This window comes from Haliotis rufescens, unplaced genomic scaffold, assembly GCF_023055435.1.
Source record: "Haliotis rufescens isolate VD_foot unplaced genomic scaffold, xgHalRufe1.0.p SCAF_9, whole genome shotgun sequence".
NCBI lineage: Eukaryota > Metazoa > Mollusca > Gastropoda > Lepetellida > Haliotidae > Haliotis > Haliotis rufescens.
Genome location: NW_025964383.1, coordinates 31,293,467 through 31,308,695, shown reverse-complemented (window position 1 = coordinate 31,308,695; position 15,229 = coordinate 31,293,467). Strand labels below are relative to the sequence as shown.

Genomic DNA, 15,229 nt, shown 5'->3' with positions numbered 1-15,229 from the left:
GCCCCATTTGGGGGTTTAGTCAAGGGATTCCGCTTAGGAAGCAAGCCACATTTGGGGGTTCAGTCAAGGGATTCCGCTTTGGAAGCAAGGCACATTTGGGGGTTCAGTCAAGGGATTCCGCTTAGGAAGCAAGGCACATTTAGGGGTTCAGTCAAGGGATTCCGCTTTGGAAGCAAGCCACATTTGGGGGTTTAGTCAAGGGATTCCGCTTAGGAAGCAAGCCACATTTGGGGGTTCAGTCAAGGGATTCCTCTTTGTAAGCAAGGCACATTTGGGGGTTCAGTCAAGGGATTCAGCTTTGGAAGCAAGCCACAATTGGGGGTTTAGTCAAGGGATTCAGCTTTGGAAGCAAGCCCCATTTGGGGGTTCACTCAAGGGATTACGCTTAGGAAGCAAGCCACATTTTGGGGTTTAGTCAAGGGATTCCGCTTAGGAAGCAAGCCACATTTGGGGGTGTAGTCAAGGGATTCCGCTTAGGAAGCAAGCCACATTTGGGGGTTCAGTCAAGGGATTCCGCTTAGGAAGCAAGGCACATTTGGGGGTTCAGTCAACGGATTCTGCTTTGGAAGCAAGGCACATTTGGGGGTTTAGTCAAGGGATTCCGCTTAGGAAGCAAGCCACATTTGGGGGTTCAGTCAAGGGATTCTGCTTAGGAAGCAAGCCCCATTTGGGGGTTTAGTCAAGGGATTCCGCTTAGGAAGCAAGCCACATTTGGGGGTTCAGTCAAGGGATTCCGCTTTGGAAGCAAGGCACATTTGGGGGTTCAGTCAAGGGATTCCGCTTTGGAAGCAAGCCACATTTTGGGGTTTAGTCAAGGGATTCCGCTTAGGAAGCAAGCCACATTTGGGGGTTCAGTCAAGGGATTCCGCTTAGGAAGCAAGCCACATTTGGGGGTTCAGTCAAGGGATTCCACTTTGGAAGCAAGGCACATTTGGGGGTTCAGTCAAAACATCCTGACCAGAACAACCCAAAGCAAAGAAAAGAAGTGACCTACCTGTATAACTGTTGCCACATGACACGGATTAAACACCCATATAAACTGTCGTGTAGCGAACTTGAACCCAAGTTCGATCCCGAAAGTTAAACACATCATGACTAGAAGAAGGCGTTTCCCTATCTGATTGTCCCTTAATTCATCATAGGAAATCTTTGGCAGAGTCAGGCGTGGATATGCAATCCACATGACAAACAATGAAAACAGGGTGGCACAAGAACTCTCCACTATCCGTTGTGAGACTCCTAGAAACTCCACACACTCCCGCCCACCATTGCCTGGTAGCGTGTGGTCCACTCCCTCGTACATCCACTCAATCAACGCCATCCAGCCTGAGCTGTTCCGAAACTTTCCTGAATCCATCGTCATCTCGCTTCCTGGCATCAGCTGGTATTTGCTGGACTCATGGATACCTGAAACAGGTGGAATATATTTGTTATTTGAGTGTCAAACAATCATTCCTTGTGTCACATAGCCTCGCCCTCATCATGTTTCAGTGCGAGTTTTTCATTTATTATTATTTTTCAGCTTCAGTCAGCAATATTCCAGCTACTGTACATCACACAGCCTGTAAATAATCAAGTTTGGGTTGGGCAAAGTGGTTGATGTTTTCAGCAACTTTCCAAGCTTTTGGGGTACAATGATATACAATCAAACAAACCAACTGCCTTGACCCTTACAACAAGTGTAGGTTATCCAGGACCTGAGTTCTATGCTGGGATCCCAACAGGGGTAACTCGGGTACTTGGGTCAGGTGGGTCCTGAGTAGGATCCAGGTACTCACAGGACTACCCGGACCTGTGGTTAGTCACGTGATATATTGTTTAATGACAAAAACTCACTATAGCTCAGTGGTTACATTACAAGTTGCTAATGTTCGCATTTCTTTCTGATGATGCACACATTCCTTTTGACTTGTATATGTCTGAGTAAAGATAAGGCTTCAGTCAACTTCAGTGAACGCATGATCTGATTGTTTGATACATGTATCTAAATGGTTTTAGCCATGGCTGTGATAAAACAATTACCAATCAGACATTTTGTTCCCAACTCTTGAGACTTGCAGTGGGTACCCGGGTAGGGTCGGGTAATAGGGGGTTGGGTACCCGGGTAGTAAATTTGGACTCGTCCCAGCCCTAGTCACATAGCCTCGCCCGCATCATGTTTCAGAGTGAGTTATTATTATTTTTCAGCTTCAGTTAGCAATATCCCAGCTATGGTATTTCACACAGCCTGTAAATAATCAAGTTTGGGTTGGGCAAAGTGGTTGATGTTTTCAGCAACTTTCCAAGCTTTTGGGGTACAATGATATACAATCAAACAAGCCAACAGCCTTGACCTTCTGGCCATTTTGGTTGACCCTTACAACAAGTGTAGGTTATCCGGGACCAGTTCTATGCTGGGATCCCAACAGGGGCTTCGGAATGAAATTAACAAAGAGATGCCATGTTTTGTATCATACTGGTATGGTAATCGGCAGGGTTCGAAATTAACATAAGTCGGCTTCATTAAGTTAATTGTGTGTAGACTACCACTTTTTTTCAATTAAGTAGAAGGCAACACTGCGACAGATCATTTTTGCGGACTATTGTGAATACAAATTAATTTCTAACCCTCATCATCATCAGAGGACAAATGTGACAGTGATGTGCTTCAAATTGGACTCATCTTGTTACAATCAAGGACATTAGCAACTGATACAAATTAATTTCTAACCCTCATCATCATCAGAGGACAAATGTGACAGTGATGTGCTTCAAATTGGACTCATCTTGTTAGAATCAAGGACATTAGCAACTGGGCTACTCCAGCATTCCAAACTTAAAGTCAATATATCTCAAGCACCATTTTTACCAGTTGGCACAGGAGTGTCAATATCTCACAATATGCCTGTACCCGCTGTACTAAAAATGTTACTACATCAAGCACATTGTCTATGCAGTCATAGCGACTGACTGATGACATTCTGAGTGAACATTTAATCCAACAGGCTAATGATCAGGCAGCCAAAACATGTATTTATATCTAGAATCACTTGATCCCCCTTGTTAATTCCCCTCATCATTGTATGGAGTTTTCACAGGCAGCCGCCCTGAACAAAGTGTCCTGTGTTTATAGTTGTGACTTAATCTGTGCAGTCTTTCAAATATTTTAAAAACCTAACAAGACAGTCAAGCAGGTGCCCCACAAGTGTTGCCTGCTGAGTTAGTGAAGATCCGGGTTAGAATAGATCTACAGCAACCTATGCTTGCCGTAAAAGTCGACTATGCTTGTCATAAGAGGCGACTAGCAGGATCAGGTGGTCAGGCTCGCTGACTTGGTTGATGCATGTCATCGGTCCCAATTGCGTTGATTGATGCTCATGACGTCAATCACTGGATTGTCTAGTCCAGACTCTATTATTTACAGACCGCTATCATATAGCTGGAATGCTGCTGAGTGTGGCGTTAAACAACAAACAAACAAACCTGCTCGCATTCACCCATTATACATATTGAAAAATCGCAAAAAGATAAGAGAGAATCGCGTCTTGATTCAGTTGAAATAATGCAAACAATTACTTGACTATCTACAAGAAGTTATAATAAAACTGAATATGTAAGTAGTCTTAAAATTATCAACCAGTTACCAGGCAGTCAGGTAGGTGTGGAATATGTCATGCAGCCTGACAGAAAGGTTACCCACCAGGAGTAGGCGAGTAGGCAGTTATTTCAGACACTGAATCTGTGTCAGATGCCCGTCACCACTCATTTTCAGGGGCTAGATATAGATGGCACTTGGTGCATGTTGACATCAAAACCGTGATCATTATTGATGCACCAGACTAAACCAGGATGCACTCGCTTCGATACCTATTAACTTAGTCTGTCTTACAGACCCTGATACAAATATATCAAATACAGCCCATGCAAGTCTATAATGTTTGGCAAGTCTAGAGTCTCTGGGTTCCTTTTTATTATTTTTCTTAAAGATAATTTAACAACTGTTTATTTTTCTGTACGATACTGACTAAAGTGTTTTCATAATGGCGATGTAATTCTAGAAATATTATCCACTAGGGCACCATCTGGTCGTACTTGTAGCCTGATCTGACATATTTCCACTAGCACCACCTGTCACTTTCACTGCATGATTTATTATTTATAAAACGTTCACATGCACCAGGTCCATGTAGAAATGAATAATTGATTGCATTTTTTAATATCAGGTTGAACAAGTGCATGTTATATATAGTTCAATCAAGCCCTGCCTTGCCACATAAGCCATGGTCCAGAGACATATAGTGAGTGAGTGAGTGAGTTTGGTTTAACGCCGCTTTTAACAGTATTCCAGTTATATCACGGCGTGTCAGCTTAATGTAGGATGAAAGCTCGAAGTGATGCAGGTCTCAGACGTTTACCACTTCGGTGAAACCCACGAGCATGGGTATGGTGCTGACAAACCTAGAAATATAATCAGGGCGAACCGGGATTCGAACCCACAATCATAGGTTTCTGGCTTGCTCAAGGGACGCAACTCTGCACAGCGAATCGCGGCGCACTGGGCTACCCGTGCCCCCTGTTACAAAGAAACTAAATGGTATGTACTAAGTGAGTGTGTTGTGTTACCACAGAGCAAGTCACCTGCAGGGCTTGACTTAAGGAACTTGATTTAACTTGCACAAGTTGCATGTTGACATGAAAACCCTAGGGTGGTCAGTCTAGGGTGGTCAGTCTCGCTGACTTGATTGATGCATGTCATCGTATCCCAATTGTGTGGATCGATGCTCATGATGTCAATCACTGGATTGGCTGGTCCAGAGTCGATTATTTATAGAACGCCGTCATATAGCTGGAATATTGCTGAGTGCAGCGTTTAACAACAAACAAACAAACAACATCTTGAAAACATTTTCTGAACTATGCTTAAAGCTTTAAAGTTGTCTGTGCATCCTAACAGACATGTTACACAAAGATGGTGATGTAATACAGGAAGTCATCTCAGACATCACACTAACTGCCACGCAAGCTAAATCGGATAAATATGACAGCATTGAAGGCCCCCTGGCCATGTAATCTGCAGTCATAAAAGTCATTTTAAAGTTGCTGTAATTGGAATTCAAATTTTTTTCTAATCATAAATACTTAATGTACCGTGTAATATTGCAGAACAGAGTTGCAACATGGAACTGTTAAATTTTCTTAACACAAAGTTTCAGATTTGAACCCACTATGCTCAGCTGTCAGAGTGTTTCTTGCATCCAAAGTACTCTCATACACACCATGTATAATCATCACTGCCTACTTATCTACCCATATATCATAAATTCCTTTGACTTTTGTGATGCAACTGTTGCGGCCATAAAATTTCCGAGTCCCATAATGGGATTCGAACCACGGACCTTCTGATCAGAGGTCGGACGCCTTGTCCACATGACCAAAGAGGTTAACCCCGTTAGCAAGCTGACAAGGTAAGGATGTCATCTGTGGGATGACTCCATGCCCTGCTACACAACGTCAGATCTTATCAGTCTGTGCCCAATCTGTTCGAGTCCACTACTTTGATCTTGTAGTTTGGCATTATGTTCAGTAGATATTAGTCTCAGTTTATGGACTAGTACAAGCTGACTTGGTAGACCATAATTATTTATACTAGACAGAGGCTTCCGACTAATCAATGAAGTCACAGGCTGTCATTGTGCTTTTGATGAGATAAACCAATAAAAAAAACTTGGTATCACGAACAGTTCGTGGCATCTATCAACTACATTAATAAACTCTTTACATCGTCTTTGCATAATGGCATTAATACTCCCATAAAAGTTAATATAAGTTTCCCTATTTTTGAGTACTTATGAAGAGAAACATTATCAGGCTGCAAGCACTTGGGCACTATATAATAAATGGGACATTTCACTCAGACTTTGTATTCTTGAGCTATTTCCAAAGTTATACATTAGTGGTTTTTTGTTTTTTGTTTAACGCCGCACTCAGCAATATTCCAGCTATATGGTGGCTATACATAAGTCAATGAACACATTAGAGCTGAGTATTGCCTTGTAACTTGCAATACGATTCGTATCACGATACGGACTGACGATACTACTTGTATCACGATACATGTCAAATTGTAAGAAAGGATAAAATCACTGAAATACAGATCTAAAACCTCTTTCTTCACACATTTATTTATTGTTATCGGAAAAACTTTCACACAAAAACCACAAAAACAAAACAGTTTTAAATGAAGGATTGGTTATTAAACAGAGCTCCAGATAAGCTGCGTATCTGCGTGAAATACGCATCCGAAATGCAGAAATAAGCAGTAAAATATAATCCAAGCGTATCAAATACGCAACGAACATTACAGATAAGCTACAAAAATAAAATTTGTGCGTATCATCAAGATATTGTGAAGTAACCCTGCGTATTCGATTAGCAAATCAGCAACTTATTTTTAAATTATAAACGGGCATTCCGTCAACCTTGCCAAACTCCACGATGACAGTCACATCATGATCATTTGCCATCACACTTTCGTGTGGAAGTATCGTGGTATTTTTGAGTACTATAAAGCTCTCAAACCCACACGACACCAGTTTGCAGGGACTAGATGAATAGTGTTTTTAAATATTTAACTTAAATACCCACATGTGTAAAAACTAGTGGGTAACAAAAATTTGAATACGCAGATAGAATTACTGATACCCAATGATTTTAAAATGCATGGGTAAAATACCCACAACACCAAAAGCTTATCTGGAGCTCTGTTAAATATAACAGTTAGTTGACATGCCCTCAGGTACCGTGTCCCAATGTGTTCTGCCATGGTTACAGGTGGTGCTATGCTACTTCTGCCATTACAGGAGGCAACTCAATTAGTTCCACACAAACACACTAGGCTAATAATCTCTCTATATATACACAATTGATTATATAAGTCTTTTTGTAGCTGAACATCTCATTCTGTTTTAACCTTGCTTATGTTCCTAACTTTCACATTATCTTGCTAAGAGACCTTGTGAAATAACTACCATTTACATTAATGGCATATGCTGATTGGTCAATGAAACATCTGTGCTAGCAATAAGATTGGCTAATGAGCACACATGCCTATTACAAAACACTGAAAGAGACAAGGAAACATACTTGGCAGTATAATCTGACAGTCAAGTGTATTCTAAAAACTTCAATAGCAATTGGTTCAGTTTACTGAAAAGCAAAGTCAACAAATCTGCTTTACCATGATCAAGGCTGTATATTGCTACTATACTATTGTCAGTTGAAAGTTTGATATATTACCATTTGACCTGCAATAAAATAAGCCAAATGTCTAAAACAGTTTTTGCCTATTTCGTTTTTAAGATCTCTTAAAGTCCTTAATGAGTAATAGCTGATACATGTTGTAATTCACTTTTCAACTAGTTCAAGGCATGTAGTGAGTGAGTGAGTGAGTGAGTTGGGTTTAACGCCGCTTTTAACAGTATTCCAGTTATATCACGGCATGTCAGCTTAATGTGGGAGGAAAGCCCGAAGTGAGACAGGTCTCAGACGTTTACCACTTCGGTGAAACCCTGATGATGAGCACAGGTATGGTGCTGACAAACCTACAAACATAATCGGGCGAACCGGGATTCGAACCCATAATCCTAGGTTTCTGGCGTGCCCAAAGGACACAGCTCTGCACAGCGAATCGCGGCATCTTAGACGACTGGGCCACATGTGCCCCCCTCAAGACATGATGTAAAGATAGGAGGCATGTTTCCTTCTCCAAACATTCTTATCAGTTCCGCTGTTACCTTTCAACATGTTAACATTAAGAACATCTGCTGGTACGGTCTTGAGTTCGTTGCACAACTCAAACTGTTCAGTATCGGAAGTCATTTTTGTGAAACTGTTGGTTCAAAATATCATTGCTAACTGATTGTTAAAATTTTGGATTACACTCCCTTCATTGCTTTGGGTGTTACAGTATAACAGATAGTCTTGAAATATCTTAAAAGTAAGTCTGAAAATACATAAGCAAGTCTGGGTAACAAAGACATAAGAACGGCTACAAAGACATGAGTAAATCTACACAGACATGAGTAAGTCTACAAAGACATGAGTAAGTCTACATAGACATGAGTAAGTCTACAAAGACATGAGTAAGTCTACATAGACATGAGTAAGTCTACATAGACATGAGTAAATCTACACAGACATGAGTAAGTCTACATAGACATGAGTAAGTCTACATAGACATGGGTAGGTCTACATAGACATGAGTAAGTCTACATAGACTTGAGTAAGTCTACATAGACATGAGTAAGTCTACATAGACATGAGTAAGTCTACAAAGACATGAGTAAGTCTACATAGACATGAGTAAGTCTACATAGACATGAGTAAATCTACACAGACATGAGTAAGTCTACATAGACATGAGTAAGTCTACATAGACATGGGTAGGTCTACATAGACATGAGTAAGTCTACATAGACTTGAGTAAGTCTACATAGACATGAGTAAGTCTACATAGACATGAGTAAGTCTACATAGACTTTGGCAACTCTACAAAGACTTGAGTAAGTCTACATAGACATGAGTAAGTCTACATAGACATGAGTAAGTCTTCATAGACATGAGTAAGTCTACATAGACATGAGTAAGTCTACATAGACATGAGTAAGTCTACATAGACATGAGTAAGTCTTCATAGACATGAGTAAGTCTACATAGACATGAGTAAATCTACACAGACATGAGTAAGTCTACATAGACATGAGTAAGTCTACATAGACATGGGTAGGTCTACATAGACATGAGTAAGTCTACATAGACTTGAGTAAGTCTACATAGACATGAGTAAGTCTACATAGACATGAGTAAGTCTACAAAGACATGAGTAAGTCTACATAGACATGAGTAAGTCTACATAGACATGAGTAAATCTACACAGACATGAGTAAGTCTACATAGACATGAGTAAGTCTACATAGACATGGGTAGGTCTACATAGACATGAGTAAGTCTACATAGACTTGAGTAAGTCTACATAGACATGAGTAAGTCTACATAGACATGAGTAAGTCTACATAGACTTTGGCAACTCTACAAAGACTTGAGTAAGTCTACATAGACATGAGTAAGTCTACATAGACATGAGTAAGTCTACATAGACATGGGTAGGTCTACATAGACATGAGTAAGTCTACATAGACTTGAGTAAGTCTACATAGACATGAGTAAGTCTACATAGACATGAGTAAGTCTACATAGACTTTGGCAACTCTACAAAGACTTGAGTAAGTCTACATAGACATGAGTAAGTCTACATAGACATGAGTAAGTCTTCATAGACATGAGTAAGTCTACATAGACATGAGTAAGTCTACATAGACATGAGTAAGTCTACATAGACATGAGTAAGTCTTCATAGACATGAGTAAGTCTACATAGACATGAGTAAATCTACACAGACATGAGTAAGTCTACATAGACATGAGTAAGTCTACATAGACATGGGTAGGTCTACATAGACATGAGTAAGTCTACATAGACTTGAGTAAGTCTACATAGACATGAGTAAGTCTACATAGACATGAGTAAGTCTACAAAGACATGAGTAAGTCTACATAGACATGAGTAAGTCTACATAGACATGAGTAAATCTACACAGACATGAGTAAGTCTACATAGACATGAGTAAGTCTACATAGACATGGGTAGGTCTACATAGACATGAGTAAGTCTACATAGACTTGAGTAAGTCTACATAGACATGAGTAAGTCTACATAGACATGAGTAAGTCTACATAGACTTTGGCAACTCTACAAAGACTTGAGTAAGTCTACATAGACATGAGTAAGTCTACATAGACATGAGTAAGTCTTCATAGACATGAGTAAGTCTACATAGACATGAGTAAGTCTACATAGACATGAGTAAGTCTACATAGACATGAGTAAGTCTTCATAGACATGAGTAAGTCTACATAGACATGAGTAAGTCTACATAGACATGGGTAAGTCTACATAGACATGGGTAAGTCTACATAGACTTTGGCAACTCTACAAAGACTTGAGTAAGTCTACATAGACATGAGTAAGTCTACAAACACATGATTAAGTCTACATAGACTTTGGCAACTCTACAAAGACTTGAGTAAGTCTACATAGACATGAGTAAGTCTACATAGACATGAGTAAGTCTACAAAGACTTGAGTAAGTCTACATAGACTTGAGTAAGTCTACATAGACATGAGTAAGTCTACATAGACATGAGTAAGTCTACATAGACATGGGTAAGTCTACATAGACTTTGGCAACTTTACAAAGACTTGAGTAAGTCTACATAGACATGAGTAAGTCTACATAGACATGAGTAAGTCTACAAACACATGATTAAGTCTACATAGACTTTGACAACTCTACAAAGACTTGAGTAAGTCTACATAGACATGAGTAAGTCTACATAGACATGAGTAAGTCTTCATAGACATGATTAAGTCTACTTACATGAGTAAGTCGACAAACACATGAGTAAGTCTACAAGTATTGAGCAACTCTACAAAGACGTGAGTAAGTCTACAAGTATTGAGCAACTCTGCAAAGACATGAGTAAGTCTACAAGTATTGAGCAACTCTACAAAGACGTGAGTAAATCTACAAGTACTGAGCAACTCTACAAACACAAAACTAAGTCTACAAGTATTGAGCAAGTCTAAAAAGCCATTAAAAGTCTAAGGTCATGAGCAACGCTACATTTAAGACATGAGTAAGTCTACACATAAATCAGCAAGTCTATAAAGATGACAATGACAAGAACATCGATCAACAGAAAGTAAAACACGTAAAAGACTTTCCTCACGGCTATCACTACTTCAATAACGCAAATAACCCCAAAAGATTTCACTCACCTGATTCATAACCAACTGCACATAGAAACACAGGCTGCAATAAACGCCTGACCGCTGACAACGCTGATATATGGTGAGGCTGTTCACACAGTAAACATGACCACACTGCTACAGACAGGCATCTACATCATAAACTATAGGTCATACTAAGCAGGCCTATCTGAATACGACTGCCAGTTACTAGTCCTTTCTGTGCCATCATCCAAGATCCACTGACAACTAGGTATATGTGTGTATAAAGTACAAAATCAATTGATCATAATTGCCTCCTTGTATGATATTAGTGATCAAAACATAAATGTTTTATTGCTGGCAGGCAGTTTATGGTTGATTTAATTGATTTAATTGATTCATGCTTCAGGCTTCTGCGTCGATTTCAGCGATTTCTTTATTTATTCTTCAGCAATGTTGAGGCGAGTACCCACACGTTTAAAGTCCAACTATTGCACTCTTAATATCTAGATTTCTACCTCCAGGGCAACCGGTGGATATTTATCATATTCAGTATCCAAATACCTTTTCAGAAAGCTTAATCTCATTGAACTGTTGAAGTTAACTGGATGTTTGCACCCCATTCCTGCTGGGTCAGACATGAGTTAAACCTGGTCTACACCTCATTCCTGCTGGGATAGACATGAGTTAAACCTGGTCTGCACCCCATTCCTGCTGGGTCAGACATGAGTTAAACCTGGTCTACACCTCATTCCTGCTGGGTCAGACATGAGTTAAACCTGGTCTGCACCTCATTCCTGCTGGGTCAGACATGAGTTAAACCTGGTCTGCACCCCATTCCTGCTGGGTCAGACATGAGTTAAACCTGGTCTACACCTCATTCCTGCTGGGTCAGACATGAGTTAAACCTGGTCTGCACCCCATTCCTGCTGGGTCAGACATGAGTTAAACCTGGTCTACACCTCATTCCTGCTGGGTCAGACATGAGTTAAACCTGGTCTGCACCCCATTCCTGCTGGGACAGACATGAGTTAAACCTGGTCTGCATCTCATATCTTAGCAGTGGCTTATACAACATTTAGAACAACATTTAGGGAGAGCAGGCAGGCCTTTTTTATCTTCAGTAGGGCTGACTACTGGGGCTATGTTCTCTATTGTGATTGTATTGTGGGGAGGTCGGGTAGCCTCATGGTAAAAGCGTCCGCTCGTCAAGCTAAAGACCCGGGTTCGAATACCGACATGGGTACAATGTGTGTGAAGCCCATTTGTGGTGTCCCCGCCGTGATATTGCTGGAATATTGCTAAAAGCGGTGTAAAACCATACCCACTCACTCACTGATTGTATTGCAATTGTATTTACACCACTTTCAGCAATATTCGAGCAATATCACTGCAGGAGACACCAAAAATGGGCTTCACACATAGTACCCATGTGGGGAATCAAACCCGGGTCTTCAGTGGGACGATAAATACACTTGATAATTATATCCTCGAAGCATACAAACGCCATCTGCTGTTCCCCAGCGGACCCTGCTTCAAGCTGAATAGAAAACTAGGGCTGGGATGATACACCAACTGTGCGATCCGATACGTATAAAGATACCTTACTCACAATCAGATCTGTATCACGATACTTGCATGTGCTCTAGCTGTGGTGCGTAAGCCATCTTTTTCATAGACTGTTAGGATGGCCAAATATACCTGGCACACTAATGATTTACAGTTGGCAGTGTCAAGTATGGCGCAATGGATGAAAATATTTTTGTTTTCACTATTAACATGATTAACTTGCACTAATGATTAGTGTTTAGTGGAACAGTTATTAAAGCAAACATTTCAGGTCTGAATCGATATTTTGTACATATTGCACGACTGTAATTGATACTTGTATCGAGAAGTAAAAAATCGCAATCCACCGATGCATAGGTGTTTCGTCCCACTATTCGTTTGGGCCCTCTAGATGGTTGATGTAACTAGGTTAGATGCTGTCTGTTGACACTTTCACTTCTTTTCCTCCAAAATGAGGACCAAAGCTGATCAGAGCCAAAATGCGATCATATCTCTGTGATTGGGCGGAAGCCTACTGAACCACTGGGTAGTTTGTTTATTGTTTAACACCGCTCTCACCAATATTCCAGCTATATGACGGCGGTCTGTGAATAATCGAGTCTGGACCAGATGATCCAGTGATTGACATCATGCCCATCGATACACGCAATTGGCATAAGATGACATGCATCAACCAAGTCAGCGAGTCTGACCAACCGATCCCGTTAGTCGCCTCATACGACAACCATAGTCGCCTGTTACGGCATGGGTTGCTGAGGACCTATTCTACCCTGGACCTTCACGGGACCCCACTGAGTAGCATGTACACACCTCTAAGCATAAGTTTTCCAGGAACTACAGCTGTAAACATAGAGACGCACCATTACACACTCTTCCACTATGCAAGCTAACACTCTTGTCTGACCAACACTCTCATCAGAAAATACTACGTGTTAGTTTCTGTAAAATATGTACATAGGAGAAAATCGCTGTCAAAAACAGAACATTTTGCTCGATTTTTGCACATTTTTCTCCCAATTTGACCGTTTATTATTTTTTTTATGACATTTTTTTTTTTTCCATTCGATAACTAGTAGAATGATCAATAACTGTACTTAATTTTGTTTTATTATTTTGACAAATAACGCTTGATAGACATTTTTGTACAACATGCAGAAATCCATGGTCTACTGACAGACCGTCATGCATACGAGTGACACCCTCTCAGGTGGTCACTTGTACGCGAGACAGGAGAGCCGTCTCGTGTACACGTTACGTCCTCTACTGCTCATCTAAAGTACAATGCAGATCCTTCTTAGGTTTCTTAACTTTTCCGGATGGGATTTTCAAAGTGCAATGTTGATTGCCTGTACTGATAACATAGCCTGCACATGTCATGGTATTACCTGGTCCAAGGTCAGATTTTTCCCAGTTGACGAACCAACAAAGAGAGGCCTAGGCATCCAATAACAGAGATTTATCAAAATCCATTTATGATGCTGTTCTGAACAATAGAACATCCTCAACCTAACAGCTTAATCTGACACCTGTCGATCACAAGAACCCAACAACAGGTCAAGCTATCTTGCAAAAGAAATAGGGTGAGGTGAAATGGGGTTTAAAGTTGCTTCCACGATTATTGCACTTATATAGCGATGTGCAAGCACATGTGTGTGTGTGTGGCTGCTTGGACTAATCCGGACTGATGCCGATTTATTGTGATAACCCACTGAGATACCATGCCGCAGTTTAACATGAATACCCCACTCAGACACAGTATACTGACTCCGAGCCGACCAGTCCTTGTTTTAGGCCCTTAAAGCCGAGTGCCAGACAGAGTAACAACAAGTAACATGTTTTAACGTCTTTAGCGGCCGGGGATCAAACCCCGGACATTCCGCTCTCCGGGCGGACACTCTACCACTAGACCACGGAGGCTGTCTGCATAAGTAATAAGGTACTACAAACAGACCATATGGAAGAGCTCACCATCTGTATCATGTATTGTTCCATTTAAAACCTCTGTTATCTGTAGTGATGAAAACCATTCCTTATATCAGCTGTAATCATCAAACTTAAGGTTTTACAATTTCCAATATCTTATCTTCACACTGACAGCCTTGTTTTGGAACAATGTTGATTTAGATGGCGAGGGTCAAGAATTAGTCCTTGTCTTCTACCCCATTTGGGTTTAGAACCTAATGGCGAAATACATTTTGGCATTTGGACACAAGTTTCTATTGCTCAATTCAAAAGAAACTGCTTTACCTGAGAATCAACAAATCTACTGCTTTACCTCAGACCTGACCAAATCCTAGCACATGATTCTTTACTCAACGTCATCCACAGAATTGATAAATGGAATTTACACACCTTCACTGATCCCCTGTATTTTGTCTGGAGCGCCCAGTCGCCATACATTAACATAGGATTGAGAGAAGCCGCTCTGAATGCTTAGAAGAAAGACAAAGCTAGAAAACAAAAAACATTTGTTTTGTTTGTTTGTTTGTTGTTTAACGCCGCACTCAGCAATATTCCAGCTATATGATGGCGGTCTGTAAAATAATCGAGTCTGGACCAGACAATCCAGTGATTAACATCATGAGCATCGATCCATGCAATTGCGATCGATGACATGTATCAACTAACGTTACCGAACAGCATTATGCATGTTTTCTATGGCATCTTGTTTAAGTGTGGTGTATTTTGTCTAAATGCACAGAATAAACTTGCTGCTCCGTTGACAAGTGAGGTAGAGTGCATATTCGTCTTGCAAATAGCGGATATTAGCAAGCAAAACTACATAAAAGGCCCGGAGGGCTTGACTGACACCAGAACTATCGATGCTTTGCAG

The 15,229-nt window shown here is 40.6% G+C and overlaps 1 protein-coding gene across 6 annotated transcripts in view; it reads right to left on the bottom strand.

Annotated features, from left to right (window-relative positions):
- Positions 1–15,229, bottom strand: part of LOC124151398 (transmembrane protein 164-like) — a 78,491-nt gene that overhangs the window by 20,333 nt on the left and 42,929 nt on the right. For 5 of the 6 annotated variants that reach the window (XM_046523831.2, XM_046523830.2, XM_046523829.2 and 2 more), the window contains exon 2: positions 995–1,407. In XM_046523831.2, the coding sequence (XP_046379787.1) occupies positions 995–1,378 (384 nt within the window). In that variant the 5' untranslated portion in view covers positions 1,379–1,407. Of the gene's footprint in view, positions 1–994; positions 1,408–10,875; positions 11,067–15,229 lie in introns of those variants that run through there. The other variant, XM_046523832.2, reaches the window with a different exon arrangement.